Here is a 24,923-nt window from a genome sequence, read left to right as displayed (position 1 = left end):
TCAACACTAACACGATTTGTACAGTATTCACTCCTTGAAGAACTAGGTGGTCCCATTTTCCCTTAACTGCTCTTTGGTTACTTTTATTTCCCCACGTTTGAGAACTGGGACATAAAGAAAGACTTCACTGTTACACAGCACAAGCATCAACACGACTGTTAGAAGAGTGTCGCGGGATCCCGTCTCCGGGCTGGCTCAGCCACAGCATGGCGAGGCTGTGCTGAACTGGAGAGCTTGTGTTCATTTAAGAGGCCACTTGTAACTGAGCCTCAGCTAATTCTTAACACTGGAAAAATGAAGGCCTAGTTTGGTCAAATTTGTTTTGTCAAAGGAGCCAGGAAACATGAAATTTCTCATGTTTGTGGGTCTATAAAAATGGATCTTTTGTCTAAACACAGCCTGATGACTGTCTGTGAACCCCCTGATACAAGTTATTAAATGACTCATGATATTCCCCTTTCACCTGGATTGTGCCCTATTTTTATCCATAACTGGGGGGAGGGGTGTTGCAAAGCTGGCCTTCCCAGGTGGTGCCAGTGGTAAAGAACCCGCCTGCCAGTGCAGGAAACGTGAGAGACAAGGGTTCGATCCCGGGGTTGAGAAGATCCCCTGGAGAGGGGCATGGCACCCACTCCAGTGTTCTTGCCTGGAGAATCCCATGAATAAAGGAGCCTGGCGGGCTACAGTCCATAGGGTCACAGAGTCGGACACAACGGAAGCAACTGGAACAACCACAGAGTGGTCTCTTGGAAGGACTAAGCCCTCTGCACTTTCTAAAGAATGTTTTCCTGGGACCTGTGGTATCTGCAGGCTTCACTTGATCTAAGTGATAAAGATTCTGTGGTCTTAATTCCACCCAATCTCATCTGGTTTGGGATTTTGATCAAGGAACCACTTTCCATCTCAGAACTTAATCCTTTACCATCAATCCTTTATCTCTGCCTACAGATATGAACCAATTATCCTCTCCCACTAAACTGCAGAGGTTAAAGTGTCTGCCTGCAATGTGGGAGACCTGGGTTCGATCCCTGGGTCGGGAAGATTCCCTGGAGAAGGAAATGGCAACCCACTCCAGTATTCTTGCCTGGAGAATCCCATGGACGGAGGAGATTGGTGGGTTAGTCCATGGGTCGCAAAGAGTTGGACACGACCGAGCGACTTCACTTCACTTCACATCCTCAACTACACAAACCACCTTGACCTCAGCTGACCTCTCCCTTCACAGTCCACCCTCACTTGCAAGGCTTTGGCTTCCAGTAAAGTCATTTCTCAGGCGTCAGCAGTGATTCCGAGTTGCCAGATGCAGTGGCATTTTATCAGAACTCATGCCCTTTGAGCTCTTGAAAGCAGCCCATTGTGCTAATCACCTTTGCTTTTTAGTTTCAAGTCTTATCTACTAAATATTAACTTTATAAAACCCTATATTCTACCAGAGAGGTGTAGAATAAAACCTGCATTTCATACTTTGGATAAAATTTTATACAAAGAATTACGTGAGTCCAAAAACCAGGTAAAATGCTAATGAAGTGTGTAAGCTACTTGGCCTGCCGCTGAAGATCTCACACCATCAAGCACGACAGTCAGTTTTCAGTGCTGCCACCCACCTGTCGCCCTGTGCTCTGCAACAGCCACCCCTGTCCATACTCCTACTCCTGCCCTCATCCCGTGGCACTAACTGATTCCGCCTAAACCACCGAGCCTGTTCCAGCGTCCCCTCTCATGGGACCGACTCCCTCACTGCCCCAGCCTCAGATGATCATCACATCCTCTGAATTACCGTATTTTATGTGAAGTGTTAGTCACTCAGTTGTGTCCAACTCTTTGTGACCCCATAGACTTGCAGCCCACTAGGCTCCTCTGTCCACAAAATCCTCCAGGCAAGAATACTGGAAAGGTTTGTCAGTCCCTTCTCCAGGGGCTCTTCCCCACCCCGGGATGAAACCCGGGCCACCTGCATAGCAGGCAGATTCTTTACCATCTGAGCCACCAGGGAAGCTGACATTCATCCAGTAATCCTTTATGCCATAGTTCTTCAGTTCAGTTCAGTCAGTTCAGTCGCTCAGTCATGTCTGACTCTTTGTGACCCCATGGACTGCAGCACATCAGGCTTCCCTGTCCATGACCAACTCCTGTAGCTTACTCAGACTCATGCCCATCGAGTCAGTGATGCCATCCAACCATCTCATTTACTGAGCATGGCCCTGCCCATCAGAACAAGACCCAGTTTTTCCCTCAGTCAGTCTCTCGCATTAGGAAGCTTCCATAAGCTTCTTATCCTTATCCATCAGAGGGTAGACAGAATGAAAACCACAATCACAGAAAACTAATCAAACTGATCACATGGACCACACCCTTGTCTAACTCAATGAAACTATGAGCCACGTCGTGTAGGGCCACCCAAGATGGGCAGGTCATGGTGGAGAGTTCTGACAAAATGTGGTCCACTGGAGAAGGCAATGGCAAACCACTTCAGTATTCTTGCCTTGAGAACCCCATGCACAGTATGCCACAGTTCTTCACTGGGTACACAGACCAAGGATAGGTGCCCCTCTTTCTAGTTCAGAAACAGGCAGAAGTTTGCAGTGACGGCTTCTCCCTGTCCCCCAACTTCCAGGGCAGTCCACCTATCAACCCCCGACAGACTCTGGCGTGGCAAAAAGACTTATTCTGGCCAATGGGCCATCAGCAGATGTGATATAAGCAGGGGCTTCATTGCACTTACATACCAGCGATGGTTCTCTTGTGGCTCTGCAGAGTCCCGAGACCTCTACATGGGTAGTTTACTGGAGGGTGAAAAACTATGTGGGATAGAAACAAGTTTGCCCAAATGAGCACTCCTGCCCCCCAGACCAGGCAGACCCCAGCCAAACAACCAGCCTGCAGCCATCTGTCAGGCTGACACAGACCAGAACTGCCCAGCTGACCACAGGATCAGGGGACTAATCAATGCCTCTGGTTAGAAGCCATTAAGGCTTCTAAGATTATAAGAGGGGATCGATTAATATACAGAGTATCTGGCACATTGTATTGTTCTGAATTGAGTGAAGAATTGAGGAAATTTTAACCTCTCTCTGATCATCCAATTCTCTCTCTGTAAATTATAGTTTTCCCAGCATATAAATTAAAATACCCTATGATCTGCAATATTTTTGTGGTTTGTTTTGTAGAATGAAAAGCTAGAGGGCAGCATACTGTAAAAGACACAGTAGGTATTGTATCTACATAGCTGTGGATTTGAAACCAGGATGCAACATGTGTTGTCTTTGGTAAATCTGGTAAGATTTCTGTGTCTCAGTTTCTTTTTTTTTTTAAGTGGATAAAATACCACCAATTTCGCCATATAAGAGATAAGATTTTTTTTTTAATTTAAAAAGGGAGGTAAGATATATATTAAATAACAAATATAGGATCTGGCACCGTTCTTCAATAACCAAGAGATATTATCATCTTGTACATAAATATTGCTAAATATTAATCTTAAAATAAGGAGATTTAAAGACTTCTCTCTCAAGCTGAGTTTCCAGGTCACTATCCCTCATGACTGCAAGTGAAGAATTTGTCAGTGTTCCAACACACAGCAGAGCAAGGAAAGGTCTAAAGTGAGATGAAGATAACTCTGAAGGCTTTAACAATCTCTGGATATCCTGACTTTTGTTTATAACATCCCTTGGCATCTCCAAAGTGGAAAAATTTCCATCCAAAACAGAGGAGCAAGTTAATCATAAACTTTAATTGTACAGGGAGCTGATCAGTGGGTATTTTTTGGGGGGGAGGGTTATGGGAATAATAAGTCATTAGACAATGGAACCACAGTTATTTAGGAAGATGCAAGTTATTTAGAAGTTTTGAATAATTTACAGCTAGCTAGATAATTTAGAGAAATCCAGACACAACTAATTCAATAAACTTACTTAGCACACATAGATGCTTTGTCATCCTCTATCAAAAAATTACCATGGTTTTCAAAAACAGAGCATCTGGGAAGCTTCCTGAATAATAAACCAAAGCACATTTTGAATACCTTTGTGTCCAACCAATTGAGCCAGTTTAAAATAAAGGTTCATGCTACCCCTGACTAATAGCAGAGCATGCTAATGTAAATATGCTAATTTAAGACAAAACAGTATAATGGGTTTGGAGAAAGCAACACAAAGAAAGAACTCCTCTTCCATGACTAATTGCTCACCGAGATAGGTTCCACTGCTGATACCACCATATTCAGCATCTTCTGGATGGAGTGTAAGAGCAGACAGAACGAAAGCCGAGAAACAAAGCAGAACAGTTAGAAGCCCAGCCACAGATGCAAAAAAATAAATCACTTCAAACAATCATAAAGCACACCAAAGAACAGCCCTCACAATGCTACTCTTAAACATAAAACATTTTGTTTTATATTTAAGTTTACAGTAACATTTTGAAACATCATGCAATTCTTTTTTCACACTTCTTTGGAAGTGCCTTAATTGCAGTGCCAAGAACATTTTAACAGACTTGTCTGATACATTTATATTTTATCAATCAAGAAAATTATACCACTTGATCCCCAAAGTAAATTTATTTTTGTAAATCAGGCTCTTTGAGAATATGTAAAATATAGCACTTGTTTTGGCTCACTGGAGTAGACAGAAAGGTTAAAATGAAGACACAGCCCTTCTTTTGTTAAAAAAAAAAATGAACAGATGAAAACATTTTAAAATAAACAATATGCTATTAATTATTGACAAGAATTAAACAAATACTGGGTTATGCAAATCTTAAGTTTTTAATTTAAGTAGTGGGGTCCTAACTATTTTAGGCTTCTCATCTTTACACAAATATACTTCTAAGACTAATAGCATAAACTGTGCAGAAATTAAATAATTAAGAAGATGCTCCCCACATCCTTAGGTAATAATAAATCTGTCAGTAGATATGAATAGCACTGTTTTCTTCATTTATCTTTGTTTGAGACTATTACAGATAAAAGTAATGTACTACATTAGAATACTATGTATACTGCTGCTTTATGAAGCAAAAAAAAAAAAAGTGTACATTTCTTTCTAAAACAAAGTCCAACCATGACTGCGGGTACTATAATGTCAAGATGAAAGTTAGGATGCACAATTATCTTTTAAATATAAACTGCTTACTATGGTCAATTTAATCCTCTACATATGTGCACTAAACAAAATTACTAGACTATGCAGGGAAACTTGTATACATGTACCTTTAATTTCCTCTGAGAAGCACAAAAAAAGAAAAAGAGGAAATGATTAAATGTGCAGAAAATACAATTAAAGTAGGACGATACTGCACCCAAGGGACCAAAAAAAAAAAAAAAATCCACCTACCACTCTCAACTGTCTCCTCATCTTAGAAAAGCCAAAGGGAAAAAACAAATGTATTTTAAATATTTCAAAATAATAAAATAGAATCTGAAAAACTACATTTTAGACTACACTGTAGTTATGGTCTAAAAATAATGTATACACTTAAGCAGTAAAAACACAAAAGTCTTCATATAGTTTATTAAACACCCAAAAGGGAAAACAACCGGAAAAAACCATCAGCATTTCTTAAAAATACCTTCTATAAGTGGATTATATTAATTTTCATGGCACAGTTCTATTTCTAAACTATTTAGAACTAAGGATATTTCATGATGAAAATAGTAAAAAGAAGTAAACATTTTTGAAGCAACAAATTTTGCCCTTAAAGTGTCTATATATCCTGTAAATGTAACAATATCCTGACAACTGTCGTCAATTTATCATAGATATGAAATGAGTCAGACAGAACCCTTTATTTTTATTCTGTCTATATTACATGATGAAAAGTATTTTAAGAAGTAATCTGAAATAATTCTTAAGTTACTAATAAGAAGGCATTATGAATTAGGTTTGACCTAGGAGACTGCTCTTCAGTTAATGGAGGAGGGAGAACTGGATATTTAACAGAAGAACATTGTAACCACAAGTCAAGGCAGGAGATGTTTTGCTACCTGACCTTACTGAGTGAACAGGACCAATCAGAATAGCTCTCTGCTCGTTTCTCTCTTCACAGGACAGCACAGAAGCCAAAGAAAACACTTTGGAGAAAGTGTGCACAACATCTTATTTTTACTTTTCAAATACCCATGGGTCTTCAAACTGCGTTAGCTTTATTGGGACAGTCATTTGCCAAGATGACAAGCAAATTATTACTATTCAGGTTTACAGTATGAGTCACTCAAGTTGTGAGTTTATTTATCCTCATTTCTTAGGAGCTCTGAAATACCAACTGCATCTAAAACAAGTGATTAGAAAACAAACAATGAAGGGATGTGACACAGGATAGCCAAGCCCAACATTTAAGCAGAAATAAAAACAGGTCATGTTAAAGACTGACCAATCTGTGATCTCAGACATTTCTGCTGTAAAGCATTAATAGACTGTTAAACAGAGTGTACTTTGTGATAATACACAATAAGATAGACTGAATATTGCATTTTCGATTAAAGACTCCACATTACATAAATCAGATGATAAAAAGCCATGTCTCTCTCTCACACACACACACACAAATTAAAACACCAAGTCCATCCACGTAAAAATAAAATCTGTAACTTAAAATATATGCAGCATATGTACATTTCATATTCTAATGAAAAGTGAAAGTGAAAGTGAAGTCGCTCAGTCGTGTCCGACTCTTTGCAACTCTGTGGACTGTAGCCCACCAGGCTCCTCAGTCCATGGGATTCTCTAGACACGAATACTGGAGTGGGTTGCCATTTCCTTCTCCAGGGGATCTTCCTGACCCAGGGATTGAACCCAGGTCTCCCGCATTGCAGGCAGATGCTTTAACCTCTGAGCCACCAGGGAAACCCCTAATAAGAGGTCCTAAACATGCTGTATAAAATCTCAAAAGAACATTTCCTCCTTGCAATTCCAAAATAGGAAGAGATGGTATCTTTAGCATGACATAACATACATGTAAATATCCAACAGCAAGTATCATGCTTAATAGAACTCAGCAGAAAAAGCAAAGAGGAAAAGGTGGATCTCAGAAGAGAGCTGGGGTAAGCTGCAGGACTCTTGCTTCAGTTAGGCACTGCTGGATGCACATCAAATGCATAACGTTACATAATTCTCCAACAACCCTATGAGGCTGGAAGTATTATCCCCATTTTACAGATGGGAAATCAGAGGTAGAGAGGGATAAGGCACTCATAAGTGGCACAACTAGGATGTGGACCCATGCAGTCCAGTTCCAGAGTCTGAGTTTTGAATTACCATGCAATCACACCAAAAGTCACTTTTTAATACCTGGAGCTTCGAACTAGGAAACGTAAGTCAAGGCAAAGGTCCCTGGAAATAACAGATTTCTGTCAAGGTTCCTGACTACCTCCCTCCACCCTCCACTGCTCCAGCCTCTGCCCACCCAGAATCCTCAGCCTCGTAGGTGTTTGCCTGCCAGGGGAGCCAGGGAAGGGCCTTCTCCTCTCCCAGCCACAGCAAGAGTCCACTCTACATCACTGAGCCCCAACATGCAGGATGCAACAATTATAAAAAGCACAACAGAGAGACAGACCAAGGTCACAATGAGAGAGAGCAATGTCCTCAGAGGAAGGAAAAGCACTGCATCCCCGGCAGGATGGACTTGTTGCTGGAGGTTACCAGAGTGGGACCCATCAGATGCTCCTGACAAGTGGAGAAACTGCGTCTGTATTGATAGGATATTCTCTGGGGCAGAGTTAGGTCCTGCTCTAGAAACTGCTTTCTCAGACCGCTCACCCCTCACTGTAATCTCCCCTAAAGGCTGCAGGGATCCATGACCACAGAGCAGACCTCTAACCGCTGGTCAACTCTCTTACCTGTATGAACGGCAAAAGACAATATGGTTGAGAATCTCTCACATGGAAAAGCTAAACACATATACCCTGACAGTCTTATCTTTGTGTGTGTGAGGAGATCACAATTTATTGAGATGAAAACTAAGCAACAACAAGAAAGGTCTTCACCTCAACCATCTCATGATCGGATGTGCAATTTACAACTTAATTCATCTACACCTCTTTCTACACAAACTGATCTTTGATATCTCCCAAAAGGCGTCGGGGCAAAAAAGTATTTCCCATATTTTTAAAATCTCCTATGTTTCTCTTACACACAATCCCACCAATATTCAGAAAGTATGTGACAAAGTATTAGACACACAAACTTAAGAACGTAATCTATTTGTTAATTTCTGAATTAAATGTATGTGTGAAAACAGTAAATAAACATTATCTAAGATGCCAGGAAGAAGGGGCTTACTCAACTTGGAAAGTACTGTTACAACAGCCTGTAGAGTAATGATATATACATATATATCTTATTCTCAAATGTTTGGCCTTCCAGATCACTGGTACCATGTGAATGAATTCACTCTTTTCCTCAATGTTTAAATTTTATTGCTAGTAGACTGTGATCTTCAGTTCACAAAATGTTTGTCTTTGAATGAACCTGGTGACTCTATTTCAATGGACACCCTTTGACTGCAGTTAAATGTTTTCTTTTTTACCCACATGATAACAATCAACATTGGCTAAAACAAATTCTAAAATATTCTGTGTCTCTACCTTCTAACTTTTAAAAAGTCAGTAAGTTGTACAATTTTGTGTTTTTATAACTGGAATTCTATTAAAGCTATTTTGTAAAAGAAAATATTTTCATTAATATTCAATCATCATTATTAGAAATATGCAGGTATTTATACTTTGATAACTAAAAACAGGAAAATATGCACTGTAAATAAATATCATACTTGAACATTCTGCAGTAAAATAGACTCCATGAATAAGAGTCTTTTCTGAATCCCACACAGACTCAATTTAAATATAAATTACATCGAATTGAAGTTAAAGTTCATGCTACTAAGAAGTAATTCCTAACTTATATACTTATGTTTCAATAGAAAGGGAACAAATAATATTTCAAGTAATCAAAGAAATTCATATTTCTTTTTAGAAGTTAGGTGACATCATATGGCATTACATATGCAAATGAACTATAAAAATCAGCTTTGACAGAAGAAACATAGTTCCTTTAAATTATATCGACACAAGTATCGCAAGCTGCCAAGTCGTCTGTCAGGATATCTATCCCTCTGTACCGCTTGAGACATAAAATGTGCTCGTACTCAGCCCCAAACACCCTGTGTCCTGGTAACGATCTAAACCCTCATCACAGCAAAGAACACCTGTCAGCCTTCCAGCTCTGTTCTTCTGTCTATTATTAACATTCATTATGTGACAGCCTAGCATTAGATGAAGCAGGGAAGGCAAGCAGACAAAATTCTAAATAAACTTCTTTGTTGGAAAGACCTACTGTACGACACAGGGAACTCCGCTCAATGTTACATGGCAGCCTGGATGGGAGGGGAGTTTGGGGGAGAATGGATACATGGAGTACATGGATGGCTGAATCCCTTTGCTGTCCACCTGAAACTATCACAACATTGTTAATCAGCTACACTTCAATATAAAATAAAAAGTTAAAAAATTTCTTTGTTGGATAAGAGGAGGAGGAAGCGGAAGAAGAGGAGATGAGTTGTTACGTCAAACCTCTAAGATTCAGGAATGTTTTCGTTTTAAGAGTTCCTGCTTTAGTTTTAAAGAATGTGTAAGAAGCAAATTATTTTGTTTGAGGAGCCCATTTTTCTGGATATGTATTAGATATACGTGGATTCTGAAGGAGAGGAACTATAACTAAGCATCAAGGTTGAATACCACATACACTCAGAATTTTGCATATAAGGATGGCAGTTGTAAAGCCTGAAGAAGTCTTCTAATTTTATTCTGAATAAAATTGATTTACTTTATTCTGGGTCTAATGGAGCCAGGAACTAGAGCTCTAGCACAAACACAAAGGCAGAGATAACACAACCCTGGGATGCGCCAACCCTTCTTGACTTCTACACTCACACTAACTGAACCCCTATGGTACCAGGGCCATTACCCACACACTTTCCCTCCATGCACACTTCAGTGATAAAGTGTACTAAAATAAAGAGTAAAACACTAGTAATGCAAAAGCAATCACTTTGTGGAAAAGTTAACTGGCTAATTTGACATTTTTAGACTAGTTATTTTTCTAAATTCCATGCCTTAACCATTTATCTTCCTAGGTTTTACATGCCCTTGTGAAATTTTGTGAAGAAAATTTTTATAAACATGAGTTTTTTCCATAAATTTATAAACACCAAGGTAGATTATTCTTTTAGAACTTTTATATTAAATCAGAAACTTTAAAACTTATTATATGTTATTCAATATAATTAAATAGAATGATTATAAAATATATATAGTAGATTTTTTCAATAAAATGAAATATAAAAATAGAAGACTTTATATTAGCTTTCTGCTTTTCTTCATAGTATTATTCTACAATTCAGCAAAGGGCATGAAAACATGACTATTCTACTCCAACAATCTAAGTACCAAAAGTTGAAGTCCAGGAAGTATTGAGTCAGATGGCTTTTATGAGATTCTGTTACATTAAAAAAAAAGTCATTTTCAAATACACAGGCTACAAAACAAAAGTGCTTTTAAATGCTTTTAAAAATGTTCAGATCCAGTGCAATGATTTTTGCATAACTTTTGAGTTCAGGGGTTTATGAGACAACATTCAAAGAAATTTCAAATGGAATTTCAATTCTTTGAGAATAAAGACACTGGCTTTCTATTTAATTTTCACAGAAATATAATGCTTCTCTGAACAAGGCTGTATTTACTATATGCTAGTGATTTACTTCAGCTAATATTGAGCAGATTTATTTTTATTTAAAAATAAGGAACACCTAAATATGAGAACAATGCATTTCTCAGTGAGTTAAAATCTAGGGTAAAAAAAAGAGAGACAAGAAGAAAAGGAAAAAAAGCGTGAAAGGTCCTCCACATTCCATAAAGACAAGTCCTCAGCTCAGATACTAGAGTATTAACATATAAAAGAAATTATGTACATTCAAAGACAAAAAGTCTCCATTATGATTAGTGCTTCTACACACACACACACACACACACACACACACACACACACACACACACACACACCCTCTTACATTCACAAACATTTATACCGAAACCAGTGGGCAGAGCTATTAAAAAGACAACCTCTCTACTTTGTACAGTTCTTTAAAGAAAACAAATACAGCTATCAAAAATTTTACGTAAGTGAACATTCATAATTATAACCAATTGTACATTTCTACATTGTCTAAAACTCAAGCCAATTTGAGTATGCATTCAGATTTGAGTAGAATCACATATATTTCATTTTCAGGTTACACATATTTTGTCCCACATATATAAGAAGTGTGCAGGCCCTCAAATTCAAAAGTCCCTCAGAGAGCAAGTCAGGTAGGGGCCTCAAAGCTCCTTTCCTCTGGATGTGCTCCCAGTGAAAATTCATCACGTTGAACAACGCAACACACTCTGGTTAAACTTGAAGCCCTCAGTGTCACAGTCCACGTGGCTGTCTACGATAAGGGTTTTTTCCTTCTGCCCAGACTGAACAGAGCAAGAACAAGCAGGCTTTTGCATCAGTGCTCTGCTTGAGGCCTGCTGGTGAGATTTATACTCGACTGCAGTTTGGCTCCCTTCTAACATGATTCCTGGGCTCTATGCTCCTACTAACTGACAGACATAACAGGAGATGTGAAAGCGCAGCGATACCAAAAACAGATGTTGGTCTATAATTCCAGGACCGCTTATTTGCTCATTTCACCTTTTAATGTACAATTTCTATGCTGAAAACAAAGGGCTTTTTTTTAACTCTTAAAATACCTAGAACCATGAAACAAAGAAGATAAGGCAGGACATTTAAAGATAAGCTGGGGACTTCTAAGAGGTGGGAGATGGGAAGTCAAAAGAGGCTGAGAGAAGGGTAGGTTGAAAGAAAAACCACACTATCTCTTCCAGCAATCCTACATCCTTGTTTTTCTTACTCTTATTTTCTTTTAATCTAGTCTGGTAATAACTCTGAACAGACAGGGTGAAGGTCAGAGCTACTATGATGTCAAAACAAACAAGGAACAAAATAGAACAAGAACAACTGTTGTAGGCACAAGTGCTTTTGTGCCCAAGAAAATGATGGATTTTTTTACCCCTCTAATCTTTACCAAGAATTATCTGAACCAAACCTCTTAGCTTTAGAGAAATAAGAGATGCATTTTAGGTTACAATATAAAATACCTAAATTCAGAAAACAAAAAGAGTAGCAATCTTTTTTTTTTTCCTTAAAGAGTGAGTCATGGGTTTATTATAAACAACCCCAAAGACCCCTTTCTTCAAAAGATTCACTTTGCCTTTTCAATTACAAATTTCTTACTTGTTGGTTCTTATGAAATGATCCAAAAGTTACCGCACATAATAGGACCTCTTATTCTACCACAAACACCTGCTATAATAGTCAAAAATAAACAGCAAGGTTTAGGTTTTCTGCATTCTTATTAACAAACTTACATGATTTCCTATTGGAAACTTTCAGGGGCTGGACTAATATTTCTGGTCGTCTCAGAGCCAGTCTCCTGGGGAAAAGAAGGTCAATATGCCTATCAATTTTCAGGACAAATCCAAGACTAATATAATACCGAAATACTAAAAGTCTTAAGAAAAAATGGAAAGTTGGAGGAAAAAATGAATACAATGCAATCTACCTACTCAAATTAAGAAATAAATCCTCTAACTTCCAAATTTTTATAAATTCTCCCGACTCTGAACTCACTTTTTTTTTCTTCTAGCTTTCACATCAATGCAGTTTCAGATATTAATGTGTTATTTTCCATTTGCTTCATAACAAAAAGTGAATATGACCTGAGACTGTCATGTTATTTTTGGTCATTATTCATACTTCATTAGACAAAACAGAAACCCAAACCTGAGGGATAAAGGCTTCGAAGGCAAGGTTTCAGGGCTTATTTTATCACAACTATGCTGAAATGGTATTTTGCAGGGAACAAAAGGTCAGCTGCAGACAGGCCATGATTCTGCGCCAGGAACTCACCTTTCCTGGAAATGCTTAGAGGGAATCAGTCCTGCTCTGGGGTTGGCATCTCCTTCATGCTTTGCTTGCCACCACGTTGCATCATCTTGGCTCATAATCTGAAGAATATCTCCCTTTTTGAAAGAAAGCCCGGCTTCCTTACATGGAATTGCTTTATCCTCATTAGGGTCATAGTCAAAGAGCGCTTTGATAAACATCTAGAAGAGAGTTCCATTTACGATGAATAAATATAAGAGTAAATGTGAAATGGCCAGTACTCTTCTAACTCTGATTTATTTAAAAAACAGAATATTAGGGTCAACTTGCTGAGACAAAGAAGATATGTATTGAATGGAAAAACATCAGTTCCTCCTGGGGGGAAAGAAAAAGGATTTCTAAGGAATGATTACCTTGCCTTCCTTCGACGGTGTCTCTTCTTTGATGCTGGGTATAATCTTAAACGTTATTGCACCCTGAGACTGAGCCTGTTATCAGAGGAAAGAAAGTGTTATAAGAAAACCTCGGGAACCAAAGGAAAAGGAACTAAAATAGGTAGAAAATGAAATAAGTCTGCAAATTTACAAGCTTGGGATTTTCTACTCTTAGATAAAACAAACCAAGGAAACTATTTTTGTAGAAATTCCTGTAATGTGAGAAAGTGCTAAAGTTTGTCAAATAAGTTAAAAAACATTAACCACTAAATCCACTTCTACCTCCTGTGCACTTTAAAAATGCCGGTGAATGTATTACCATCCATGTTACTTCAAAATAGTGACCGAGAATGTGCAGTGTCTTACACAGACGGGATTAAATGCAAAGAACAGACTGCGTGTGAGGCTCAGACCTTCACATCCAAGGACCTCATTTTCAGGGACAAAATACCTACAACTGTCAGTAATGTGATTATAAATACACGACTCAATCAGTTGCAAGGTTCATCAGAAAAATAATGAACAACACTCATCTCTATAAGATTCTGGTTAGTAAGTAAAGTACCAAATGATGTAGATTAATTAAAAGATGAAACGATTGTCTAATTTAATGAAAACAAGCAACAATACCCACAATTCTTTGCTGACTACCTCACACAACAGTAGGTAACAAGGACGTACTGTCTAACACAGGGAACTTTGCTCAATATTCTACAATAACCTGTATCAGAAAAGAATCTGAAAAAGAATATGTGTGTGTGTTACTCAATCACTTTGCTGTACATCTGAAACTGGCATGACATTGTAAATAAACTATACTTCAGAAAAAACAATTTTTAAGAGTAGGTCTTCCTTTAACACACTTTTATACCATTCTTTCCCTTCTTTTAGCTAGCATTTGTCATAACCAGATCTATATAATTACTTATACAATTATTTCTGAATGTCTGTTGAAAAAATCGCTTCCAAGTTTTACTGATCAAACTAGCTATGTTTCGAGTGAACATGAAAGGTAGTGAAAGTGTTAGTCACTCAGCTGTGTCCAACTCCGCGACCCCAGGCTCCTCTGTCTATGGAACTCTTGAGGCAAGAATACTGGAGTTGCCATTCCCTTCTTCAGGGGATGGAACCTGGGTCTCCTTCATTGCAGGTGGACTCTGCCTTGAGTCATCAGGGAAGCCCTAATATCTGTACCCCCACTAAATTGCAAGCTCTGGGAAAGCTCTAAATACCTGGTACATATTTAAGAGGAATGAAGGATGGAAGAAAAGAGGAAAAGGTAGAGACAGGAAGGGAGGGAGAGAAGAAGATGGACCTCTCTGAGGCTCACCATCAGCAAGTGCTGTAACCAGGACACCATTTGGTTAAAAAGACCCCTACTAGTACTGTCTGTCAATTTCCATGGTGTGAATACTCCCACCATAGCCAATTTTAATGTATCAGCATAAAGTCACTGAAAGCCAAGATGCGAAAAGCTGCATAGAGTCAGCCTTTTTTCACTTTTTAAAATTTTTATTAGAGTATAGGTGATTTACAATATTGTTAGTTTCCGCTGTACGGCAAAGTGAGTCAGTCATACATATACCTATTCGTTTTTTAGATTCTGTTCCCATATAGGTCATTACAGAGTACTGAGTAGAGTTCCCTGTGCTCTCCAGTGGGCCCCTATTAGTCATCTATTTTATACATAGCAGTGTGTATATATGCCGATCTCAACCTCCCAATTTATCCCTCCCCCATCCCCCCCCCCCGGGAACCATAAATTTGCTTTTCACATCTGTGACTCTGTTTCTGTTTCGTAAACAAATTCATTTTTTTACAGAATAGAATCAGTTTTTGTCAGCATATAGAAGCAACTCTAGTGCAGCTTAGACACTCAGGTAAAATGGAGTTTAACAGCATAAATATCAGAATTTCATAAAGGAGTGATTTCAAAATGATAATATGGTTGCTACTGCTTATCATAAAAGTAACTCACTAATCTTACTAAGAATACTGAAAGAAAGTAGAAAGAAAGCAAGTCTTCTCAATAATCCCTTCCCATTCATCTAGTTTGTGCATGTGTTTTAATTTATGCAAAGCCCTTACAACAGTATCACTAAGGGCTCAATCAGTGTAAGCAATCACTAGTACTATTGTTATTACTAAATAATAAGGTCTATCAGCCAGTGTGAACACTTCACAATAATCCATCACTTGGATGAACAATTATTCAATCAGTGCAACCTTCTTAATAGTTTCTAGATATTTTTAAACTATCTTGTTTATACACATTTGCCAAATTATTTCCTTAGGGTTAATTTGCAACAGTTGAATTTCTTGTAAATACTTTTGTGTTTGTGTGTGTGTATGTGTGTGAGACCATGCTGCATGGCATGTGGGATCTTTGTTTCCTGACCATGAATTGAACCCATGCTCCCTGCAGTGGAAATGCAGAGTCTTAGTCACTGAACTGCCAGGGAAGTCAATAGCTGAATTTCTTATTAAAGAATACACAAACTTAGGGTGGATAGTTTCAGATAGCCATCTCAAAAGATTCTATTAGCTTATCCTACCAAACAAAAGCATATAAACATTATTTCCTTGTAATCTGGCTAACCCTAGGCATTATCCAGCTTTTAAATAACCACCAGTCCAATATTTTTCAGACATCATGTTTTTTGGTCATTTTTGTCTGTACATATGCTTTGCTGTTCTCTAACTGCTTGTTTCTTAATGATTGTTAAGAACTCTTATATACATTACAACATGAGCCTTCAATCATATAAATTGAAAGTATTTTGCCTATAACCTCATTTGTCTTTTAAACTTTATTTACAGCATCTTTTCCTGTAGAAAAATTTTTCAGTTCTAGTCATTACATCTATTTGAATTTCACATCAAGGTCAGAAATTTTTTCTTGGCATTTTGGCTAAGATCAAGTGTAGTATGGGGGCTTCTCAGGGGGCACAGTAGTAAAAAAAAAAAAGAAAGAAAGAGAAAGTAATAAAGAATCTGCCTGCCAATGCAGGAAACACGAGATGCAGGTTCAATCCCTGGGTTGGGAAGATCTCCCTGGAGTAGATGGCAACCTGCTCCAGTATTCTTGCCTGAAAAATTCCTCAGAGGAGCTGGTGGGCTATATAGTACATGGGGTCACAAAGAGTCAGACATGACAGAGCACAATGATCTTTTTAAAAACTTAATTTGGGGGAATCTAGTTTTGTGTGAGTTGTACAATAAGGACTATTTTTCTAACTGAATAATCAATTAATCCAATACCATTTATGAAACAATCTCACTCCTTTCACACTCATTTAAAATGCTCTCTTAATCATTTACTAAATTTTCATATACACTGAGGTCTGTTTTGAGATACCAAGACTCTTGACAGGTTAATAATATGTTTTTATACGTAACAGGGATAATCTCTATTTTGTCCTTATAAATAAACAAATGAATTTGAGAATTTATATTGCCAAGGCCTATAGTAGTTTCATTCCATTTTAGACTTATGACATCTAAGTTAGTTTCACTACTTTATATACCTGGAAAATACAGGCCCCAGAGATAAATGTATCACTGGCAATGTGTATTCAAGACTTAATTTGGGACAGATCCTGTCAAACTCCTGACCTACAGGAGCTCGTTGAATCTTTGAACGCTCCAGTGAGAGATTTACTTCTTATTCTCATTTCTTAGATGAATACAGGGAAGCAATAAAAAGATGAAGGTATTTTCCAAGGGATTAAGTTAATAGAGTCAGGATCCAAATCCTGGATTGCCGAATCCAAATCCTGTGTTTGTTACCAGGTCTGAAACACAGCGATTCAATTTCATTTTCATGGCAATTTTAAAATAAATTTTCAGCTTACCAAGATCTGGATTATTTCCTCAGGCCTTTTATCCTCAACCAGTATCCCATTCACTTCCCTAAGTTCATCGCCAACATGAATAAGACCTGAGAAAAAGCAAATTCAGAAAATCAGCAGCATTACCTACAAAAGAAACCATGGTTTGTGACTGTGTCCACACTGAACGCGCCGTGTGGTCCCCCAGTGCCTGTGAGGGCAACATAGCTCATGCCTCTCAGGTTTCAGAGGCTGAGCCCCCAGAGAACGACTCTAAGACCACAACCTCACAACTCTGCCAAAGGAACAGCACCAGCATCTCAGTCTTTTTCTAAAAATGCACATTACTTTCATCTTCAAAATAGTATTTTTAAAGGCTGCATGCTTTTAGTGGTACTTTTGAAATCAGAAACATTGAAATAAGTCTTATAACCTTGGAAGCCCATATAAGTGAAAACAGTAAAGCAAAATGAGATTTATAATTTATTTAAATAGGTAGGTTCATTTGAACTATGATGCTGGAGAAGACTCTTGAGAGTCCTCTGGACAACAAGGAGGTCAAGCTAGTTAATCCTGAAGGAAATCAACCCTGAATGTTCATTAGAAGGACCAATGCTGAAGCTGAAGTTCCAATACTTTGGCCACCTGATGTGAACAGATGACTCACTGGAAGAGACCATGACACTGGGAAAGATCGAAGGCAAGAGGAGAAGGGGGCAACAGAGGATGAGATAGTTGGATGGCATCACTGACTCAATGGACATCAGTTTGAACAAGCTCCAGGAACTGGCGATGGACAGGGAAACCTGGGTGGTATAGTCCATGTGGTCGCAAAAAATCAAGACACGACTTAGCAACTGAACAATAACCACATTTGAACATAGAGAAAAATACCTTATTGCTGTTTGGTTGTACTATCTAAATCCTGCTATCCTCTCAGTTATGTACCGGAAATGTGACCCATAAAGCCCGCGTGACTCGCCCACACCCGCCAAACGTGCGCCCTCTCACCACTTCTGTCTGCAGCCCCTCCTCTCATGATCCTGGCCACCACGATGGCCCCGGTCTGCTCATCCTTCTTAATAGTGGCTCCCTTTAAAGAAAAAAAAACAGTATTTGTGGGTAAATGCACATACCGGGTGGTAAGAGAGCAGAAATAGGGACCTTATCTGGAAAATGTAAAAACAGCTACAAAAAAATTAAAAGGAGGCAGAAGGAACAGATATCATGTCAGGCACCTCACAAATACTCATCATTAAACACATAGTCTTCTACAGCATATATCATCTAAGGTTTCAGCACAGTCCAAAAATTTTTGAATCTTTATTCCCTTCAATACTATGGAGTATATAAATATCTTCTTCCCATTATGAACCTGACATTTGAATACTATTTGTTTTTACACTTTGACAGTATTTCCTCATTTCCCTTTATCTTTACCCGAAGCCCTGTAAGAAGGTCATGTACATAGAGAAGGTGAAGTGAATAGAAAATAAACTAGAAAGCTAAAACCCAGACCACCTGACCTTTTGTTCAGCAACCCTTCTACTACAGTATTACAGTAAACAAACTCAGAGATGATAATAAACAAAATGGAAAGGAAAAAAAAGATCTGATACTCCTAGTTTTTATGAACTAGGATTATACTTAGCACAAATGGAACTAACATTCTGGCAGGAGATTAGGAAACAATTTCAAAAAGATTCCAGAAATTCTTCATTTATGGGTGTTTAGAAGCAATCAACTGAACACTTTTTGTCAGCATAGCAAGCACAAATGGTTACTTTGAATGCCTCTTCATGACTTTCTTCCAAGAAACTGGCAGTGGTTTAGACAAACCATCTATGTCACATTACACAGATGGAGAGAAGCACATTAGGTGGGGGCAAGGTTCACCCCACAAAAAGAAGTTTGATAGTGAACACATTTATTTACAGTATTATAAAATAGATATTATAAAAGGATTCCTAGTTTTGTTTTCATAAGCATTTTATACATGACATTTTATTTTATATGTGATAGCTATCAAATACATACCTAATAACAGCAAAAAATTAAATAACTCCATGCTAGGAGGATTTTGTGGCATTTTTAATCACCTACACATGCCCTCAAGGCTGAAGACTTGAATGAGTACCTCTCCATGGTTATAAACCTTAGACTGTCCAATTCCTGGTATTTTCTGCAGGTAGCTTATAGCCAAGATGACTGGAATTGTGATATTCTTACTACAACTAATTAGTGTAGTTAGATCAACTTTTACTTTCTTTAAAAATGTGTCTCAAACTGACTAAAGTATGCCTAATGATCAGAAAGGTCTAGTAATCTAAAATTGTTTATTGTTGTTCAGTTGCTAAGTCGTGTATGACTCTGCGACCCCACAGGCTGCAGCATGCCAGGCTTCTTTGTCCTCCACCATCTCCCAGAGTTTAAGTTTAATTTAAGACTACTTATCTATCTTTTGTAGATGAGAAATTGCATGACAAATGGTTATGACTTGTCTAAGATCAGACAACTAGTATGTAGCAAAGTCAGAACTTATCTAAAGCAAACTGAACAGAATTGCTGTTTCTAACCTTATCATTCAAAACTAATAATCTTCTGAATCCTTCTATAACCCTGTATTCATAAGGTTGTAAATATACTACTTTTGCAGATGCTTATTATCAGTTCTTCCCTCTTTGAATGTGCCTGTCAGGTCCCTACATCGAGTGGTGAATAGATTCCAGGGCATCTAAGGCTGTGGGAAGACTTGCAGCTGGGTCCCTTGAGACACAGTATCTGTGGGACGTCAGATGCTATGGCTTTTGGCTGAGTAACTGGAAAGATGAGACTGTCCACTGGGGAACCACAGGGTGGAACAGATTCAGGGACAAAGATTGGCTGACTTTTGGACACGTGAAGACTGAGATGCCTACCAGACATCCAAATGGAGATAACTGGGCAGAATGATGGACATACAAACTTAAAAGATTAGAAGAAAGATCTGTAAGAGAAATGGTATCTGGGAGTCACTGGCACACAAGTGGTTTTTCAAGTCACAGCTGGAGGGATCACTTCCAGAATATGCAGAGAACGGAAAGCACTCAACACTTCAAGGACTTGTTAAAGGCCCTGAAATATATTTATGCATCAATATAGATAGGACCCTGGAACAGAAATGCTGGCTATCTGCTGATACTCCTGATCCTTGAAAACATGAACATGAGAAATGGTGTCTCACTTTCTACATGACACTATTAATAGCACTTAACTCAATCTTCTTTTTGATCCCTACATTCCTGAAGATTTTCTATTTCCATATTGCTTTCCAAACCCTTATGAGCACACTTCCTTGAAGTATTCTTAGTGCAATGTACTTGCATGAAAATAAGATCAAAACCCAATAAAACAAAGGCACATTCCATGTGGCATTGTACAAAAGCACCCCTTGGCTCCTGGTCTCATCACTCCAGCCCTTGCTTCATCACCACATCTCTTTTTCTAACTCTAACCCTTCTGCCTCCCTCTTTCACGTTCATAAGAACCCTTATGATTATCTTGGTCCCACCTGACAATCCAAGAGACGGTCCCCACGTCAAGATCTTTAACTACAAAAAGTTCCTTTTGCCTTTTAAGGAAGATTTAAGGGGGTGAGTGGGAGGCACTGTCCCACTACCACAGGCCCTGGACATGACGCAGAGCTGCCTAAATCCTGGTGCAAAAACAAATAGCAACATCTACATTTTGAACTATCAGATTCCTGGTTAATTTCCCATCACTTTAAAATCAATCCATTTCTAGAAAAGCCATAAGCAATTATTTTCAGTTGTACTTTTTAATCTCTAATCAGCTGCAGTTGGTGCGTGTCACGTCATCCCTTATAAATGACAACCAGTAACACTTTAAAAAGATTGCTATTTATAACCAAAAGAATGCCAGTTTCTTTGGCTCTGTTTTTATTTTTCTCCATCATCTCCTTTAGATGTGAATGCTCCATTTATTTCTGAGTTTGAAGACACAGAGGAAGCATATTTTAAAGAGAGGAATAAATGATATGTACCCATCAGACTGGTCTTTATCATGGTATCCACTCCTGGCTGAGCATAAAAGATGGACCAAAACTCACCAGTGGTTCTCTATTTTTGACCAGGCGGATGATTTTCACTGAGTCTTCCTCATCATCAATGTCATCGGGCATAGGAGGCAACACAGGATCATAATTCTTCTGAGCCACAGTGTCATGCACAGAGAGCAAAGCCTATCAAAGTCAAAGGTGAAAAGTGTTCAATATAAAACCCTAAACACACCCAACTATGAGGAAAATGAAATCAATGTTTTAGCTGTGGTACAGCAACGATAATAATACAACTATTTGGAAAGAAACCTCTTACAAATTGGGCAAGGGGGCTGCAGAACAGCAGAGGCAGCCCTCCATGGTCACTAATGGACAAGAAGAATCAGCATAAGGCACCTTCTAAGCTGTGTATCCTCTGGTTCATCCTAGAAAGGTGGCAGCTGGGGAGGGGGTGTGTGTGTCGGGGGGTGGCGGGGTAACTTTAGAAGGGAGGGAGAAAATGAGGCTATAAATACATGATCAATGGGCCAGCGGGAGACTGGGGAAACTAAGCATTTATTTTTTTTCCCTTTCCTTCTATTAGCAGAAAACACAAAAAGAACTGATAATACAACCGACGCGTTTTCATTCTTCTGTGGTATTCTCACTTTTTAATGTTTGGTGTAACAGGCGACTAATGTGTAATTTTAAAAAAAGGTTATTTCTAGTCATGACTGTTATGGTGGTAAAAGTTCTCAAAACAACTGCATTGTCACTAGAGACCAAAGATGAGAAAAACGTGACATATCAGTATATTTGGGGTGACTGGGTCTAGACTTCTAACTGATTTGTTCCCCAATCAGTATGATCCATCAGTTACTCCAGCCAGAAGCTTAGAAATCCTTGAAACCTCGCCTCTCGGCTACACTCCCAACATCCAGCCCATATCCTGTTAAATCTGCTTCTAACATGTATGCTGACACTTGTTATCTTCTCTCTGGTCCAGGGCAGAGGTTGGCAGACTATGCCACCTAGTTTGTAAATGAAGCTTGGTTGGAACACAGCCACACTCATTCATTGACATATGGTTTGTTTATGTTGGCTGTCGTGTTACAATGGTGAAACTGAATAGAAGCCACACACACTTTTTACATAAAAGTTGGCATATCCTTGGTCTAGATCATCAATGCCATCATTTTTCCCCTGGGGCATTTTCACCTGAAGCCCCAGCTGGTCCAGCTGCATTCACCTTTGGCTCATTTTCAAATCCATGACTCACAGTGTAGCCAGAGTGATTGTTTTGAAACTTAAAAGAACAAATCATGTAACTGGTCTACTAATAACTCCTGTAAATCTACACTGGTTTGGGGTTGAAGAATGAGTGAATGAAAGTCTCTCAGTCGTGTTTGACTCTTTGTGACCCCATGGACTATACAGTCCGTGAATGAAAAGCATGGGATGAAAAGCAAACTCAAACTCTAAAGCATGTTCTAGCCTTGTATTTGTCTTCAACCCTACCTCATCTCCACTGTCCTCCTCACTCAGCTTACATAACTGGCCTCTTTCTCTAGAGGAGTGACTAAAACATCTGATGTAAGAGCAAACCCCCAGGTTACTTGATCTCATAGCACCATCTTCTTTGCTTTAATACATGCTCATAACTTTTAACCACATTTATGTTTTTATGTATGTATTTGCTATCTGCTGAAACAGAAGCTCTTAAGAGGGCAAAGAAATGGTTTCTTTATTGACTATAAGCTTTCTTATTGACTATAATAATTCATAAGCATACTGTAATGTGAATCTTCAAAAATGTCTATGTCCCTGTAAATATTACCCAAGCAAGAAACAAAACATTAACAGAAATCCAGGGGCCCCTAAGTATGCTCCTTCCTAGTCACCATGACCTCTATTTAAATACTGCATAAATGGAATCATAAGCAGATGTATCTTTTTCCTGCTAATAAGTGAGATTCATCCATGCTGTTACTGGTAGTTATCTGTTTTCATTGTTGTGCAGCACTCCAACGTGTATATATTTCATAGTTTCTTTACCCATTATGCCTCTGAGGGACACTGAGGTTGTTTTCACTTTTGGCTATTAAAGCAATTCTATTATGCACATATCTGTTGATGCATAGATACACAAATTTGGGTTAAGTGTATTTAAGTGTATAATGTCTGGGTCATTCAACACAGGCAGATGAGACAAATAGGTTGCTCCAGCTACACTCCCACCAGCAGCTATGTGAGTTCTAGCTCTGTCTCAGGATCCAATAGTTTACAGTATTAGTTTAAATCTGACCATTCTGAGTATACAGTGGTATCTTCTAATGGTTGAAAGTTCATCATTCTCATAACACCTTTAAGAAATGCCTGTTCCAGATCCTTGCACATTTTTCCCTTCCTCTTTCTCTTTCTCTTCTTGATTTGTAACAGTCCTTTATAATACACTGGATCCAAGGCTTTGTGCCATAAATACATTCTCTCATTCTCCCATTTGGTAACTTGTCCTTTCACTTTCTTATTAGTATTTTTTTATTATAAAAAAAGGATCCAAATTAATGAGCCCAATAATATCTTCTCCTTTATGGTTTGTGGTACCCAACAAAATTTTTAAAGGGATAGAATGAACAGCATCAAGATGATAAAATATCTGACGAGATAATAGCTGCAGATTTCTGACAGTTGATGGGAAACACAATCTGAAGATTCAGGAAGCAGGAAAAATAAAAATTAACCCATGCTTACATACATCATAGTGAAAAGACAGAATGCCAGAAAGTAGTTCTTAAAAATACCAGAGAAAAACACAGATCATGAGAAAGAAAAAAAAAAAAAAAAAAGAACTGAGTGATCAAGCAGCAATATAACTAGAAGATAAAAACATATTAAAAAATAATAGTCAGCTCAGAATTGTGTATCTAGCAAAAGTACTGTTCAAGAATGAGGATGGAAATGAAGGTGAAGTTACCAGGTACATATTAGAGAAAAATTTTCAGAAAAAGATAATGAACCAATGATTTTTTAAAACATTGGACATGAAATAAGAGAAGAACAGTGACCACTGAGAGAAAGGAAATAACTGTGGGCCCTAAGACTGCCCAGCTTACTATCTAGAGCAAGGTTCCTGGCTGTGTTGGAGGAAAAGGAACCCAGGTGGAATGCAGCAGTCTTCCTTAGTGGAGATGAGAGAGCTGGGAATCTAGGGAGGTCAAGGGGTTAAAGTTCTCAGCAAAGGGATGAGAGTAGAGTGAGCGACATAGACACAGAGTTTCTTGAGTCCTTAGCCAAGGCTTGTGTATGGACAGCTCCCAGAAAGGATTAGAAGAGTAACTGGGAACAGAGGGCTGTCTGGGGACATCTTTGGTTTGTCATGATTCAAAGGATGCCATTGCCATCTGGCTTCCCAGGTGGCTCAGTGGTAAAGAATCCGCCTGCCAATGCAGTGGATGCAAGAGATGTAGGTTTTATCCCTGGGTCAGGAAGACCCCTTGGAGGAAGAAACAGCAACCCACTTCAGTATTCTTGCTTGGAAAATCCCATGGACAGAGGAGTCTGGTGGGCTACAGTCCATGGGGTCGCAAGGAGGCAGACACAACTGAGCACACACGCATCCAATGCCATTTAAGGCACAGAGGCCAGA

The 24,923-nt window shown here is 38.6% G+C and overlaps 1 protein-coding gene across 1 annotated transcript in view; it reads right to left on the bottom strand.

Annotated features, from left to right (window-relative positions):
• Positions 1-24,923, bottom strand: part of MPP7 (membrane palmitoylated protein 7) — a 233,881-nt gene that overhangs the window by 47,488 nt on the left and 161,470 nt on the right. Inside the window, exons 6-11 of the mRNA XM_018057215.1 lie at positions 21,350-21,481; positions 18,253-18,334; positions 17,266-17,351; positions 13,391-13,465; positions 13,002-13,198; positions 12,461-12,525 (exon numbers count right to left, since the gene is read on the bottom strand). Coding sequence (XP_017912704.1) covers positions 12,461-12,525; positions 13,002-13,198; positions 13,391-13,465; positions 17,266-17,351; positions 18,253-18,334; positions 21,350-21,481 — 637 coding nt within the window. The remainder of the gene's footprint in view (positions 1-12,460; positions 12,526-13,001; positions 13,199-13,390; positions 13,466-17,265; positions 17,352-18,252; positions 18,335-21,349; positions 21,482-24,923) is intronic.

Source organism: Capra hircus, chromosome 13 (genome assembly GCF_001704415.2).
Source record: "Capra hircus breed San Clemente chromosome 13, ASM170441v1, whole genome shotgun sequence".
NCBI lineage: Eukaryota > Metazoa > Chordata > Mammalia > Artiodactyla > Bovidae > Capra > Capra hircus.
This window is presented reverse-complemented; position numbering and strand designations above follow the sequence as displayed.